The following is a 12,961-nucleotide window of genomic DNA, read 5'->3' as shown; positions in this document are numbered from 1 at the left end:
GTCCACAATTGTTTGTGGAGGCCGGACCGCCGGACGGGGGCGACGACAATATACGACCACATTTCAATGTGGGCGTATAAAAAGTAATTAAAATACACTTACGATTTCTGTTTCGATCTTTAAAATTATCGCAGAGTGACCTCCCTTTCCAAACAGACACAATTAACCAGTCGCTTAGTGAACCGAATAGCACGGAAGAGAGGTTTATCTTATTACGTCACGGATATTTTCATTATGTCAAAATTGTTTTCTTTTGTATTTACGTCATTAAAACCAAACAACGACCGTCAACTATCGCAAAAGAAAGAATTCCAAGAAAAATGTTAAATATTTTGGGCTACAATATCGATAAACACCTCCTGTTAAGAATTTATCAGACTGTTACTAGGGTTTCACACTGCGTAGCTTGTGTGAAACACTATTGTTTTTGTTAAGATTATTAAGCTTTCATATGTATTACATATGAAAGCTTATTGTTTCTCTTAAGATTATTATTATTATTATTATTATTTTTTTTTTTTGTGTTTTTCCTGCAAATCTTATATCTCAGAATCTAACCGTGGGATCTTTCTGAAACTTTGACCTACCCCCCCCCCCCCCCTCAAGAATGGGCGGTGGCTTTGGAATAGGTATGTTTTCAAAACGTTTTACACATCCGAAATCACCGAATACTACGAACGAATGCATTTGACCTATATTGCTGTAACTTTGTGACTTTTTGACCTGTTTTACTAAAAAAAAATTCTTTGAGTACCTTGAATCATTTACTTCAAATCTGCTATTTCGGATTTTCGAATTTCAAAAATTCGTCGCTGTGATTTCTAACCGGAAGTTAAAATCAACTTGACAACTTCTTTAATAGTTGCACGATTTTCATGAAATTCATTATATAAGTAGATCTTACCGATACAACTTGAAAAATGTCATTAGAAATTTTCTGTATTATCTCCCCTTGATGAAATTAAGGATCAAAGTTTAAAAAAAAATCAAGGAAATATAGGTCCGATTGCCTTGAAATTGTATTTCTTTACTAGTTACGACACTATTGATTCGTACACAAAAAATGGAGTTTGTAGCCCAAACCGAAAGTGCCACCATCTTGAAATGAGAAATATCGCTAAGGCTTTTTTGATATTTTACTTACAGACAAGGGGATTATATTTTCCAAATCCTTGAAGGAAAGCCCATAAAATTTAGGCAGTAGAATTTTGATTTAGGTCAACTGATGGACGCCATTTTGAATTGAAAATGAAAAATAGTGAAAAATCCACATTAATGGGCTTGAAAACATACACAATTGGTCGTGACTTAAAGAATGTGTCTCCTATTACCGAAATTATTACATTTCAGGATAGCCTGGATCATGGTCGAGTGTTTGGTATTTGAATATTTCAAAAATTTGAATTTCTCCTTTGATGTTTTCCGTGCCGACAAGGTTGTTTTCGAGTTTAGCTGGTTTTGAATTCGCGCATGCGCTACACAGGAACCAACGGTACCATGAGTATTAAATTCCGGCGAGCAACTTTTCATGTTGGTACCTAGGTACCCTGAAAATTTCAAGGTGATACCTGCATTCGTTCAACTCAATTTAAAGCTTCCATGAGGAGAAAAAAGTGGAATTTCGCCGTGACACCAGCACCGATTGTCCGAAAACTATGAAATTTGGACACAATACGCCCATTACCACGCCGGACTCTGTGCTTTACCCCCATTTTGATACCATTTAAAAAAAAAGAGTTTTAGCAAAAAAACGATTTTCTGAATTTAATATTGGTTTTAACCCTGTAATACCCAGACATGATATAAGCTTACATATTATTCTAATCCCTATGAAATATTTTAATTATTTACTGCTATAATATGAATTATCACTTATTCCCCGTTAAATAAATATCGGTCACCGGGAGCAGCTGTACAACTTCAAGGACCCTGGCCTCAAGTCAATTTCGCCGTGACACCGGCACCGATTGTCCGAAAACCATGAAATTTGGACACCCTACGCCCATTACCACCCCGGACTCTGTGCCTTACTTCCATTTTGATCCGATTAAAAAAAAAAGAGTTTTAGCAAAAAAAACGATTTTCGGAATTTAATATTGGTTTTAATTAATTTTGAAATTGCAAATGCAAAGAGATTTTATCGCCTCTTCCGTATGTGATAGGTATTGGTACTATACACATTATCCTTAAAAGACAATTTTTTAAAATGACCGTAACTATGTATCGACATTAGAATTCGAAATCGCCTATTTTGACCTTTTTTGACTGCTGAGGCATCCTTCCGGTGGTCCAAATCTCTGGAATTTCTAGCGGTTGGCTGCGCCTCGATGATATTTATCACACATTAAAATGAGAAAATGTTCAGATATCAAGAACAATAAAAATTCGATAAAATACGGCAATTTTTTAAGCAAAAAAACATTGATGGTTGGGGGTGGGTTTTGAATTTATTTTGAACGTTCTCGGAATCCCACACTCTTCTATTTTTAATATGTGATAGCAAGAATCCCAAGGTACATTCTGTGCAAATTTGAAGGCAATCGGATCACAGGAACGTTGCCTGGGCAGAGCAAATCAACCCGGTCGCGGAAATTTGTTCATTCTTTAAAGTTATTATAATATTGTGTTATGACCGCCATCTTAGATACACCGTCACTTACCAAACCATTCCGAAATATACCCAAAATCGACCATAATTTCTTTTGAATTCGCGCATGCGCCGCGCTGGAACCAAAGATACCATGACTACCAAATTCCGGCGAGGAACTTTTCACGTTGGTACCTAGGTGCCCTGAAAAATTCAAGGCGATACCTGCATTCGTTCAGGTCGTTTGTTCTTCACATGGTTCCTGCCGTTCGTTTTTTTCCGCGATTTACGGCTTCAGTAAGGGCGAAAAAAGAGGAATTTCGCCACGACACCGGCGCCGTTTGTCCGAAAACCATGAAATTTGGAAAGAATACGCCCATTACCACCCCGGACTCTGTGCCTTACTCCCATTTTGATCCGATTAAAAAAAAAAGAGTTTTAGCAAAAAACTGATTTTCGGAATTTAATATTGGTTTTAATTAATTTTGAAATTGCAAATGCAAAGAGATTTTATCGCCTCTTCCTTATGTGATAGGTATTGGTACTATAGACATTATCCTTAAAAGACAATTTTTTAAAATGACCGTAACGATGTATCGACACTAGAAACTGAAATCACCTATTTTGACCTTTTTTGACTGCTGAGGCATCCTTCCGGTGGTCCAAATCTCTAGAATTTCTAGCGGTTGGCTGCGCCGCGATGATATTTATCACATATTAAATTGAGAAAAATCCTCAGATATCAAGAACAATAAAAATTTGATAAAATACGGCAATTTTTAAAGCAAAAAACCTTTGATTGTTGGGGGGGGGGGGGGTTGAATTTATTTTGAACGTTCTCAGAATCCAACACTCTTCTATTTTTTATATGTGATAGCTAAAATCCCAAGGTACATTCTGTGCAAATTTGAAGGCAATCGGAGCACAGGAACGTTGCCTGGGTAGAGCAAATCAACCCGGTCGCGAAAATTTACTCATACTTCAAATTGATTATGATGTTGTGTTATGATCGCCATGTTAGATCAATCTGAGTCCCTGATCCACCGTCACCTACCAAACCACTCCGAAATATACCCAAAATCCCAAAATCGACCGTAATTTCTTTTTACTTCGCGCATGCGCCACGCTGGAACCAAAGGTACGTTGACTACCAAATTCCGGCGAGGAACTTTTCACGTTGGTACCTAGGTGCACTGAAAACTTCAAGGCGATACCTGCATTCGTTCAGGTCGTTTGTTCTTGACACGGTTCCTGCCGTTCATTTTTTTCTGCCATTTACGGCTTCTGTAAGGGCGAAAAAAGTGGAATTTCGCTATTAGTACTATACACATTATCCGTAAAAGACATTTTTTTTAAAATGAGCGCAACACCAATAACCGAAATCGACTATTTTGACTTTATCAAACATTCAATATTATATGCCATCGGTTAATTTTTATACGCCCACATTGAAATGTGGTCGTATATTGTCGGCGCCGCCGTCCGGACGGCTAAAGTTAATATCCGATTACTTTAAATTTATACACAGTGTTTAAGGTCATGAGACGAAGAAGGCTATTGATTTTCAGCGATTTCCCATAATTACTGTCAGAATTATGGTCCTTGACCACTTCAAAAAATCTTGTGCACGCTCTAGAGGTTAAATTCAATATCCGATTGACTTTAAATTTATACACAGTGTTTAAGGTCATGAGATGAAGAAGCCAATTGATTTTCAGCGATTTCCGATAATTACTGTCAGAGTTATGGGCCTTCATCACTTTAAAAAAATCTTGTGGATGCTCTAGAGGCCAAAGTTAATGTCCGATTGACTTTAAATTTATACACAGTGGTTATGGTCATGAGACGAAGTAGGCGATTGATTTTCAGCGATATCTGATATTTACTGCCAGAGATGTGGCCCCTGATCACTTCAAAATATCTTGTGGACGCCCTAGAGGCCAAAGTTAATATCCGATTGACTTTAAATTTATGCGCAGTGTTTTAGGTCATGACACGAAGATGCCTACAGTATTGATTTTCAGCGATATCTGATATTTACTGCCATTTCCGATAATTACCGTCAGAGTTATTGCCCTTGATCATTTTAAAAAATCTTGTGGACGCTCTAGAGGCTAAATTCAATATCCGATTGACTTTAAATTTATACAGTGTTTAAGGTAAGAAGCCAATTGATTTTCAGCGATTTCCGATTGAATCCTTTGAAAATCACACCTAATATATGGTTTTCTAAATATGCCTTGGATGGTAGCCACAAGTCGACAATTTTTGTTTTGTATTTTTCCCATTTTGTTCATAAGGTAAATGTAATTTTTCAGATACCTGATGACATTTATACTTATTGTTTCAATAGATTCTAATAAACCCCTTTGCAGTTAATATGAAAGCTTTCATATCTGCTATGCAGATCTAGTTCTTTTTAATATTATTTTTTTTTTTCCAATTTGATTGTATCTCAGAAACTACATGTCGGATCGATACCATTTCTTCGGTTTTAATGGGAAAGTGGGTGTGACTTAGAGATTAAAGCTATTTTGGGCATTCTGTGACAATGTGAAATGTCCTAAATCACCGAAGTTGTCGTTTTTTTTAAAAAATGCCGTAGTATTAACAATAATCATCGAATTTTAATATATGAATATTTTTATATGGCATTTTAACCAGGGTTGAAGAGTTATCTGATTTTACTAAAAGTGTCAACATTTTTTGTGTCTGTAATTTTCCTTGGCCGCCATTGGCTAATTCAGTTTTTCAGTCCTAGATTAATTATTTATTATTCGATTTGTAAAAAAGAAAGTTAATATGCTGCGTGGTCCAAAATGTCATTTTTTTTTGTTACCGGTAAAGATTCGTGTCAGCACCAGAAGTGAAGTAAAATCTGCAAAAACTACAATTTTGACAGACTTTGACAGTTCGGTACAACTTTTTGAAAGCAAATATTATTTTTTCAAAATTTGATATTAGCAAAAGTATACGCCATGCAAAGGCGCACAAATCATCGGACTCAGTTTTTTTAATTTCGATTTCGTTTTCGGGCTATTTCGATTAAATGGTGAAACCAGCGGCTGCCAGGCAGGATACGCCCACATTTTCGAGAGATGGATAGAGAACAAGCTAAGAAGAAAGTGATTTTTCCTACAATCAAGGGCCATAATTCAGGAAATTAAAATTCAATATGCGCAAATATCGAAAAAAAACTAAATCTTTGGGTTAAAAACTTACATTTCAAGTTTCAACAAAATCGGATAAAAATTCTGACCTCTATAGGGTCCACAACCTTGATATACCATATTTTTACGCTATTTGAGAATGAAGGGCAGCCATTTTGTCTGTCAGTTTTGGGCCGATTTTCTCGAAATTCAAACTCAGCTGTCCTTAGGGTGTAACGGTGTAATAATAATACGTTTTTTTTAAATTGGATAAAAATTATGACCTCTATAGGGTCCACAAGCTAAAAACATGATTTTTCGTACAATCAGGGGCCATAATTCAGGAAGTTACATTCCGATATGCGCGAATATCAAAAGGATCCGAGATCTTTGGGGTATAAACTTACATTTCAAGTTTCAACAAAATCAGATAAAAATTGTGACCTCTATAGGGTCCACAACCTTGATATACCATATTTTTACGCTATTTGAGAACGAACGGCGGCCATTTTGTCTGTCAATTTTGGACCGATTTTCACGAAATTCGAACTCAGTCGTCCTTAGGGTGCAACGGTGATATAATAATACGTTTCTTTATATCGGATAAAAATTATGACCTCTATAGGGTCCACAAGCTAAAAAAGTGATTTTTCGTACAATCAGGGGCCATAATTCAGGAAGTTACGGTCCGATATGCGCGAATATCGAAAGGAACTGAGATCTTTGTGTAATAAACTTACATTTTAAGTTTCAACAAAATCGGATAAAAATTGTGTCCTCTATAGGGTCCACAACCTTGATATACCATATTTTTACGCTATTTGAGAACGAACGGCGGCCATTTTGTCCGTCAATTTTGGGCCGATTTTCACGAAATTCAAACTCAGTCATCTTTAGGGTGTAACGGTGATATAATAATACGGTTTTTTAAATCGGATAAAAATTATGACCTCTATAGGGTCCACAAGCTAAAAACACGATTTTTCGTACAATCAGGGGCCATAATTCAGGAAGTTACGGTCCGATATGCGCGAATATCGAAAGGAACTGAGATCTTTTAAACCTACATTTCAAGTTTCAACAAAATTGGATAAAAATTGTGACCTCTATAGGGTCCACAAGCTAAAAACGTGATTTTTCGTACAAACAGGGGCCATAATCCATGAAGTTTCGATCCGATACACGCCAATATCAAAAGCAGCCGAGATCTTTGGGGGATAAACCTATATTTCAAGTTTCGTCAAAATCGGACAAGAATTGTGACCTGTAGAGAGTCCACAAACAAATTGTGGACGGACGGACACGGGCGACGACAATATACGTCCACATGAAAATGTGGGCGTATAAAAAGGTGTAAAATTAAGCTATTTACAACCCATCCACCGTCTTCATTAGTGCTGATATCAAGTATCGATGCATCGGCTGACGCGATTCGATTCTTGATACTTTTTTGTATTATCGATGCATCGGCAAAAAAATACTAATATAATTAGCTTTGTCCGAGGAGTTCACAAGTTCGTCCACTAGAATAAAAAAACACCTTTAAAATACGTTTTTCTGTGTGTTTTATATAATTCAAAATAAAACAATAACGGAACAATTCAATGAATCCCGCACAAATTATTAGGCTTGACCTGTTTACCCTACGCTTCCGTTATGTTTGTCTCCATTTTCCAGTGACTACAAAGACTGCGTTTGCTGGGTACGTCCCCTGGCTATCATGTCCTTTAACCCCATGGTCAATTTCACGGTTCATTTAAATGACCAAACGAACTGTCAGAAAGATAATATTTCGCAGCTGGTTCTTAACGCTAGTTTTAAAATGGTTCAGTCTTATTTTCTGCCACGGGCAATAGAGAATATACTTCATAAACCCCTATAGACAGGCTTTGATACGATCCGTATAAATAATGCAAACGCTGTCTCTTGTATTCACCTCACCCTTTCGCAACAAATCTGAACAATGGCTAACGAGTGTCAATTAAAGTGAATCGGACGATATCAATGTCATAATAAATAACAGAAGAATATTGTGGAAATAAATTTATTCAAATAAATCGACATTTCTATAGTAGGCCTAATGATAATGTTAGGGAAATTCATGTTTCTATAAGAAATACTAATGTTATTTCTGTAATTTTTGATTAACAAAATGGCGGCAAAAAATTCCCGATGCATCGATACGAGAATCGATGTTTACGTCCGATGCATCGATGCGTAAAATTTTACTTGATATCAGCACTAGTCTTCATATATCAAAATATTTCATCGTAACTTTCATGACCTCGTAGCAATAATAACCCATACAAAGAGTATGTATGTCAAAATTAGTTTGTAATATCAGCAGTTGTCGAGAAATAGGCAATTTTGCAAGAGTCACATTTCGTGCTATTTTGCCTGTACAAGAATCAATTATTATTCAATTTTCAATTTTCTTTCACCATTTGATGCCAAATGCCACGATTGACTAGATTAAACCATTTTAACACCTTTACTGTCACCGGAAGTGACGTCATTTGTGCAAAAACTGAATTTTAGCCTTCAAAACCGATATTTTTTTCAAATGAGTCGTATATGATATTTGTTTAAAAGTATGATATTTAATTTCAATCAACAAATAGAATGAACCCATACGACCATATAGATACCACAAAATGGGTTCTAACTTGCAAGGTTTCAGAGAAATAGACGATTTTCTACTAGTCACTTTTCAAGATTTTTGGTCTATAACAGTGTCAAATATTATTTGATTTTTATAAAATTTTCACCATGTGAAGCCATTTCTGATTTCATAAAACTAATTTAACATTTTCATTCTCACCGGAAGTAATGTCATTTTAGCAAAAACTGTATTTTTAGCCTTCAAAACAAATATTTTTTTGAAGTGAGTTATATTTAGTATTCGTTTAACATTATGATATTTCATTCCAATGGAAATATAGATTGGATCAATACGATCATAAATGTCAAAAAATAGCTTCTAGCATCTTCTCTTGCAAAGAAATAACCAATTTCGTCAGGATTTTAAGACTTTTCGCATTTTTATTACAGTTTATGGGTTCTAAATTAATTATTAATTGTCAGATTTGTATAAAACAAAAGCTCATATACTCCTTGGTGCAAATTCTCAACTTGTTTCTACCTATAAAGTTTTCTGTCGGCACCGGAAGTGTCGTAATTTTGCCTAAAATTTAAAATTTTGACGGGTCGGGAGGTCTTTTCCTAAGGAAAAATCTTAATTTCTACAAGTCTTACAATGAAGATGAATGCTCCTACTACAGGCGCAAAATATGTCGGGTTTAGTTTTTTTTGGTTTTTTTTATATCAGTTTTGTATTTGCGCCATTTGGATTTAAGGTTGAAAAAAGGAGTAGAAATCAGCTATTTACAACCCATTCATCGTCTTCATATTTTAAATTATTTCTACGCAACTTTCATAATTTTGTAGCATTAATCCATATTTTGACAATGTATGTCAAAATTAGATTGTAATATGCGCAGTTGCAAAGAAATATGCAATTTTGCATGCGTCACTTTTCATGTTATTTTGCATGTAAAAGAATCAATTATCGTTCGATTTTCAATTTTTGTTACCATGTGATGCCTCATGCCACCTTTGACTAGGTTAATCCAATTTAACATTTTCACTGTCACTGAAAATGACAGAGATATAGGTTTTGGTATATAAAAGTATCAATTAGTATTCGGTTATCATAAAATTTTCACCATGTGAGGCCTTATGCCATTTATATTTTCATAGAATTATGGTAAAAATTTTGTAATTTTGGCAAAAACTGTATTATAGCCTTCAAATTGTTTTGAAGTGAGTTATATTTATCATTCGTTTAACATTATGATATTTGATTCCAATGGACATATAGATTGGATCAATACGATCATATAGATGTCCAAAAACTGCTTCTAGCATCTTCCCTTGTCGAGAAATTTCCCATTAAAAAGTCAGCTAACTTAGCGGTAAGTTAGTAACAAATTTTGTAAGGATCACTTTTTTGACATATGTAACACATGGTAACAAATGTATAAATGAAATTAATATTGCTGGGTTTCTGGCACCGGAAGTGACATAAGTTCAATGGTAACGTGGCACCGGTGAAACCCATCATTACTGCTTCGCAGTTCTAGTTGTCCATTTGATGCCGCTTCAATTTTTCATTAGAGGCGATGATTTAAGCGGTATCAAATGGAAAATAACAGTACTCTAAATTCTAAACAGTCGGTGTTTATCTCCTAAATGATGCGACAAAATCTTTAATTTGTCTACATGTCAAGTCGCAACTTTGTATGGTTTTGAACTTTGACCTTACACTGTACATGGCAATAAGCATGGATGCAGTTTCACCCGTATATGCCGGATATGTCCTAAACAAGCTGGCAAACGCCCGACTGGCAATATGATCAATCCAGATATTGTCAATCATATTCAAAATTCCACAAAAATATTTAATGTACTGAGGGAATAACTATTATTAATCCTGATTGTCTACTACATAGCTGGGGGGTTGGATGGCCGAATGGTTAGCACGCGCGCGCTGTATCATACGGCCTGTCATTGAGTCAACTGGCGGGTTTCGATTCCTCGGTTGTATGTGACAAGGAGTAGGGTCGCCTGTCCAACCTCATGGGTTTTCTGCGGGTCCTCCGGTTTCCTCCCACTGCTAAAGACCCCAATGCGCAAGTGAATTATGGAAATAAAATTGAACCATATGTTAGTCCCAAAATGACCTAGTTTGTGTCGAGTGGACGTTAAACCCCATTTCTCTCTCACTACATAGCCTTGATGACGATCGTGAAAATAAGTTTGCTTGCGACACTATAAATTATCAATCACACTTTCATTGCAGATTATTGATAGTAAAAATCACTATCGATACCAAGGCCTAAAATCTGTAAAGTACTCTGTTAGAGTGTTCATAAGGAATTGAAGACTGAGATAATATATTATACATGTGCAGATTAAACGGCATATAAAAACAATACATGCTTGGATATGTTGCAAAGAAACATTAAAAACTTACCTTTTCAATTAAAGGTATATCAAATGAGGTTAGTCTTACAATATCACCTTCCATATTTATCTCATTAACTATAAAATCAGAATATCTACAATAGAAAACATTTATTAGATTTATAAACATGAATAATACTGTTGTTTATGTAAAGCCGCCTGTTTCACAAAATTTTAACTGAGCTAAAATCCAAATTTGTGGTGGGGGGGATGGCTAAATGTGCACGCTGTATCATTAAGTCAAATGGCGTGGTTTTCATTCCCCGGTTGTACGTGACAAGGAGTAGGGTCGCCTGTCCAACCTCGTGGGTTTTCTCAGGGCCCTCCGGTACCTCTACATGCAAGCGAATTATGGAAATAAAATTGAACCATATGTTAGTCCCGAAATGACCTTGTTTCAGGGGGCGTAAAATTTTTTTTGAATCCACTAGCCCACGGCTAGTAGTCTACTGTCAGACACTAGTCCGGCATTAATTTCCACAAGTCTGTAGTTGGACAAGGTACAAGCTTTGATCTTCAATATTTGGGCGTCTGTTTTGTTACCTGCCAATCTTATCGTTTTTAATAAAGATCGTAGACTTGATTGCCTAACAATTAAGATTGTAAACGGCTACTCAGTTAACCGGTCACGGTTCGGTTGCACTGGTGAAACGGTTAAAAAAATTACAAATCGATATTCGTTTTGATATCATGTCTGACCTTCAAAACCAAGAATGGTAGCCATAACAATGTTTTCTTTCACTAAAGACCACATAAAAACTCCATGTAGCACTTATCATTTGTAATATACTATTCCAAAAAAGGAGGGGATATTTGATTTTGGGGGCATAATACTAAAATATGCAAATGACTACGAAAAAAGTCACTATAGAACCTAACAGAAGAAACATTTCCAGTTACATGTGACGCCCAAACGCACCAATAGCTACCGCATGGAATGCAGGTGATGCTTGGGATCATCATGGGGGTCCAACCCAAGATTTGCACGACTCTGACTTTGAATGTTACAGTCATTGTGGCATTGAATTCCAGGGTGGAAACATCAGTTTAATTGTTTTAGTGACCAGAAAACAAATTTTGATATGCGTCGGCTTACCCAAAATGAAAGGTTACGTGCCCTTGGCATGCTACAGATCGGCACAACACAGGTGGTTGTGGCGCGGACGATGAATGTTTCTCAGTCTGTCATAAGCAGGCTATGGTCCAGATACCGTGATACACAATCTGTACAGGACAGACCACGCTCAGGTCGACCAAGGGCGACAACTCAAGCCCAGGATCCATTTATCCGTACCTTGGCCTTGAGAAATCGTGTCATCACAGCAAATCAGATCAGCGCTCGTCTTCAAACAGACACTGGTGTGAGAGTGAGTGGCCAGACGATTCGGAATCGACTGCATAGGGGTCACCTATGGAGCAATGTGATGTTTTCAGATGAGTCAAGGTTCACTGTTGATTTTTTGGACAGACGTAGGAGGGTGTGGCGTCGTCGAAACGAGCGCTTCCAAGACGTTAACGTCATCAGACATGATCGATTTGGGGGCGGTTCTGTTATGGTGTGGGGAGGCATCACTGTTGCTGGAAGAACGGCTTTACATGTTGTTGCAGGGCGTGTTACAGGCCAGTACTACCGGGACAACATCTTGGCAGTCCATGTTGTGCCGTTCGCACGACGTCATGGCCGCCGTTTCATCTTCCAGGATGACAACGCAAGATGTCACAGGGCCAGGATCGTTACAGGTTACCTCCAACAACAGAACATCACCACATTACCTTGGCCAGCACTGAGTCCCGACCTCTCCCCCATCGAGCATGTCTGGGACATGCTTGGACAGAGGTTACGTCAACGTCAACAACGTCCTGCCAATGTCCAAGAACTTGCTGCTGCGTTGCAACAGGAATGGGACAATCTGGACCAAAATGAACTTAGACGTCTCATTAGGAGTATGCCACGTCGGATCAATGCTTGTTTGGCAAACAGAGGAGGATTTACCCGTTACTGACTTGGTTGTGATGCTGTGGTAACTTTGCTGTTTGACCCCGGGTATCATTTTACCCTTATAATGGTCAGTCTGTGCCTTACTTAGTCTAACGATCATTTGGAATAAATCGATGAATGTGAACTTCATTTCATTTTGTCATTTGTTTCTTCGTCAGTTTCATTAGGTGACTTTAATAACACTTAAAAATCAAATATCCC

General features: G+C 36.9%; 1 protein-coding gene across 6 annotated transcripts in view; it reads right to left on the bottom strand.

The window, feature by feature from the left end:
* LOC126828361 (pseudouridylate synthase 7 homolog) overlaps positions 1 to 12,961 on the bottom strand; it is a 239,651-nt gene that overhangs the window by 206,378 nt on the left and 20,312 nt on the right. For all 6 annotated transcript variants that reach the window (XM_050558111.1, XM_050558107.1, XM_050558108.1 and 3 more), the window contains one exon: positions 10,772 to 10,856. In XM_050558111.1, the coding sequence (XP_050414068.1) occupies positions 10,772 to 10,825 (54 nt within the window). In that variant the 5' untranslated portion in view covers positions 10,826 to 10,856. The remainder of the gene's footprint in view (positions 1 to 10,771; positions 10,857 to 12,961) is intronic.

This window comes from Patella vulgata, chromosome 7, assembly GCF_932274485.2.
Source record: "Patella vulgata chromosome 7, xgPatVulg1.2, whole genome shotgun sequence".
NCBI classification, from domain to species: Eukaryota; Metazoa; Mollusca; class Gastropoda; family Patellidae; genus Patella; species Patella vulgata.
The sequence above is the reverse complement of the archived record's forward strand: the minus strand, read 5'-3'. Positions and strand labels throughout refer to the sequence as shown.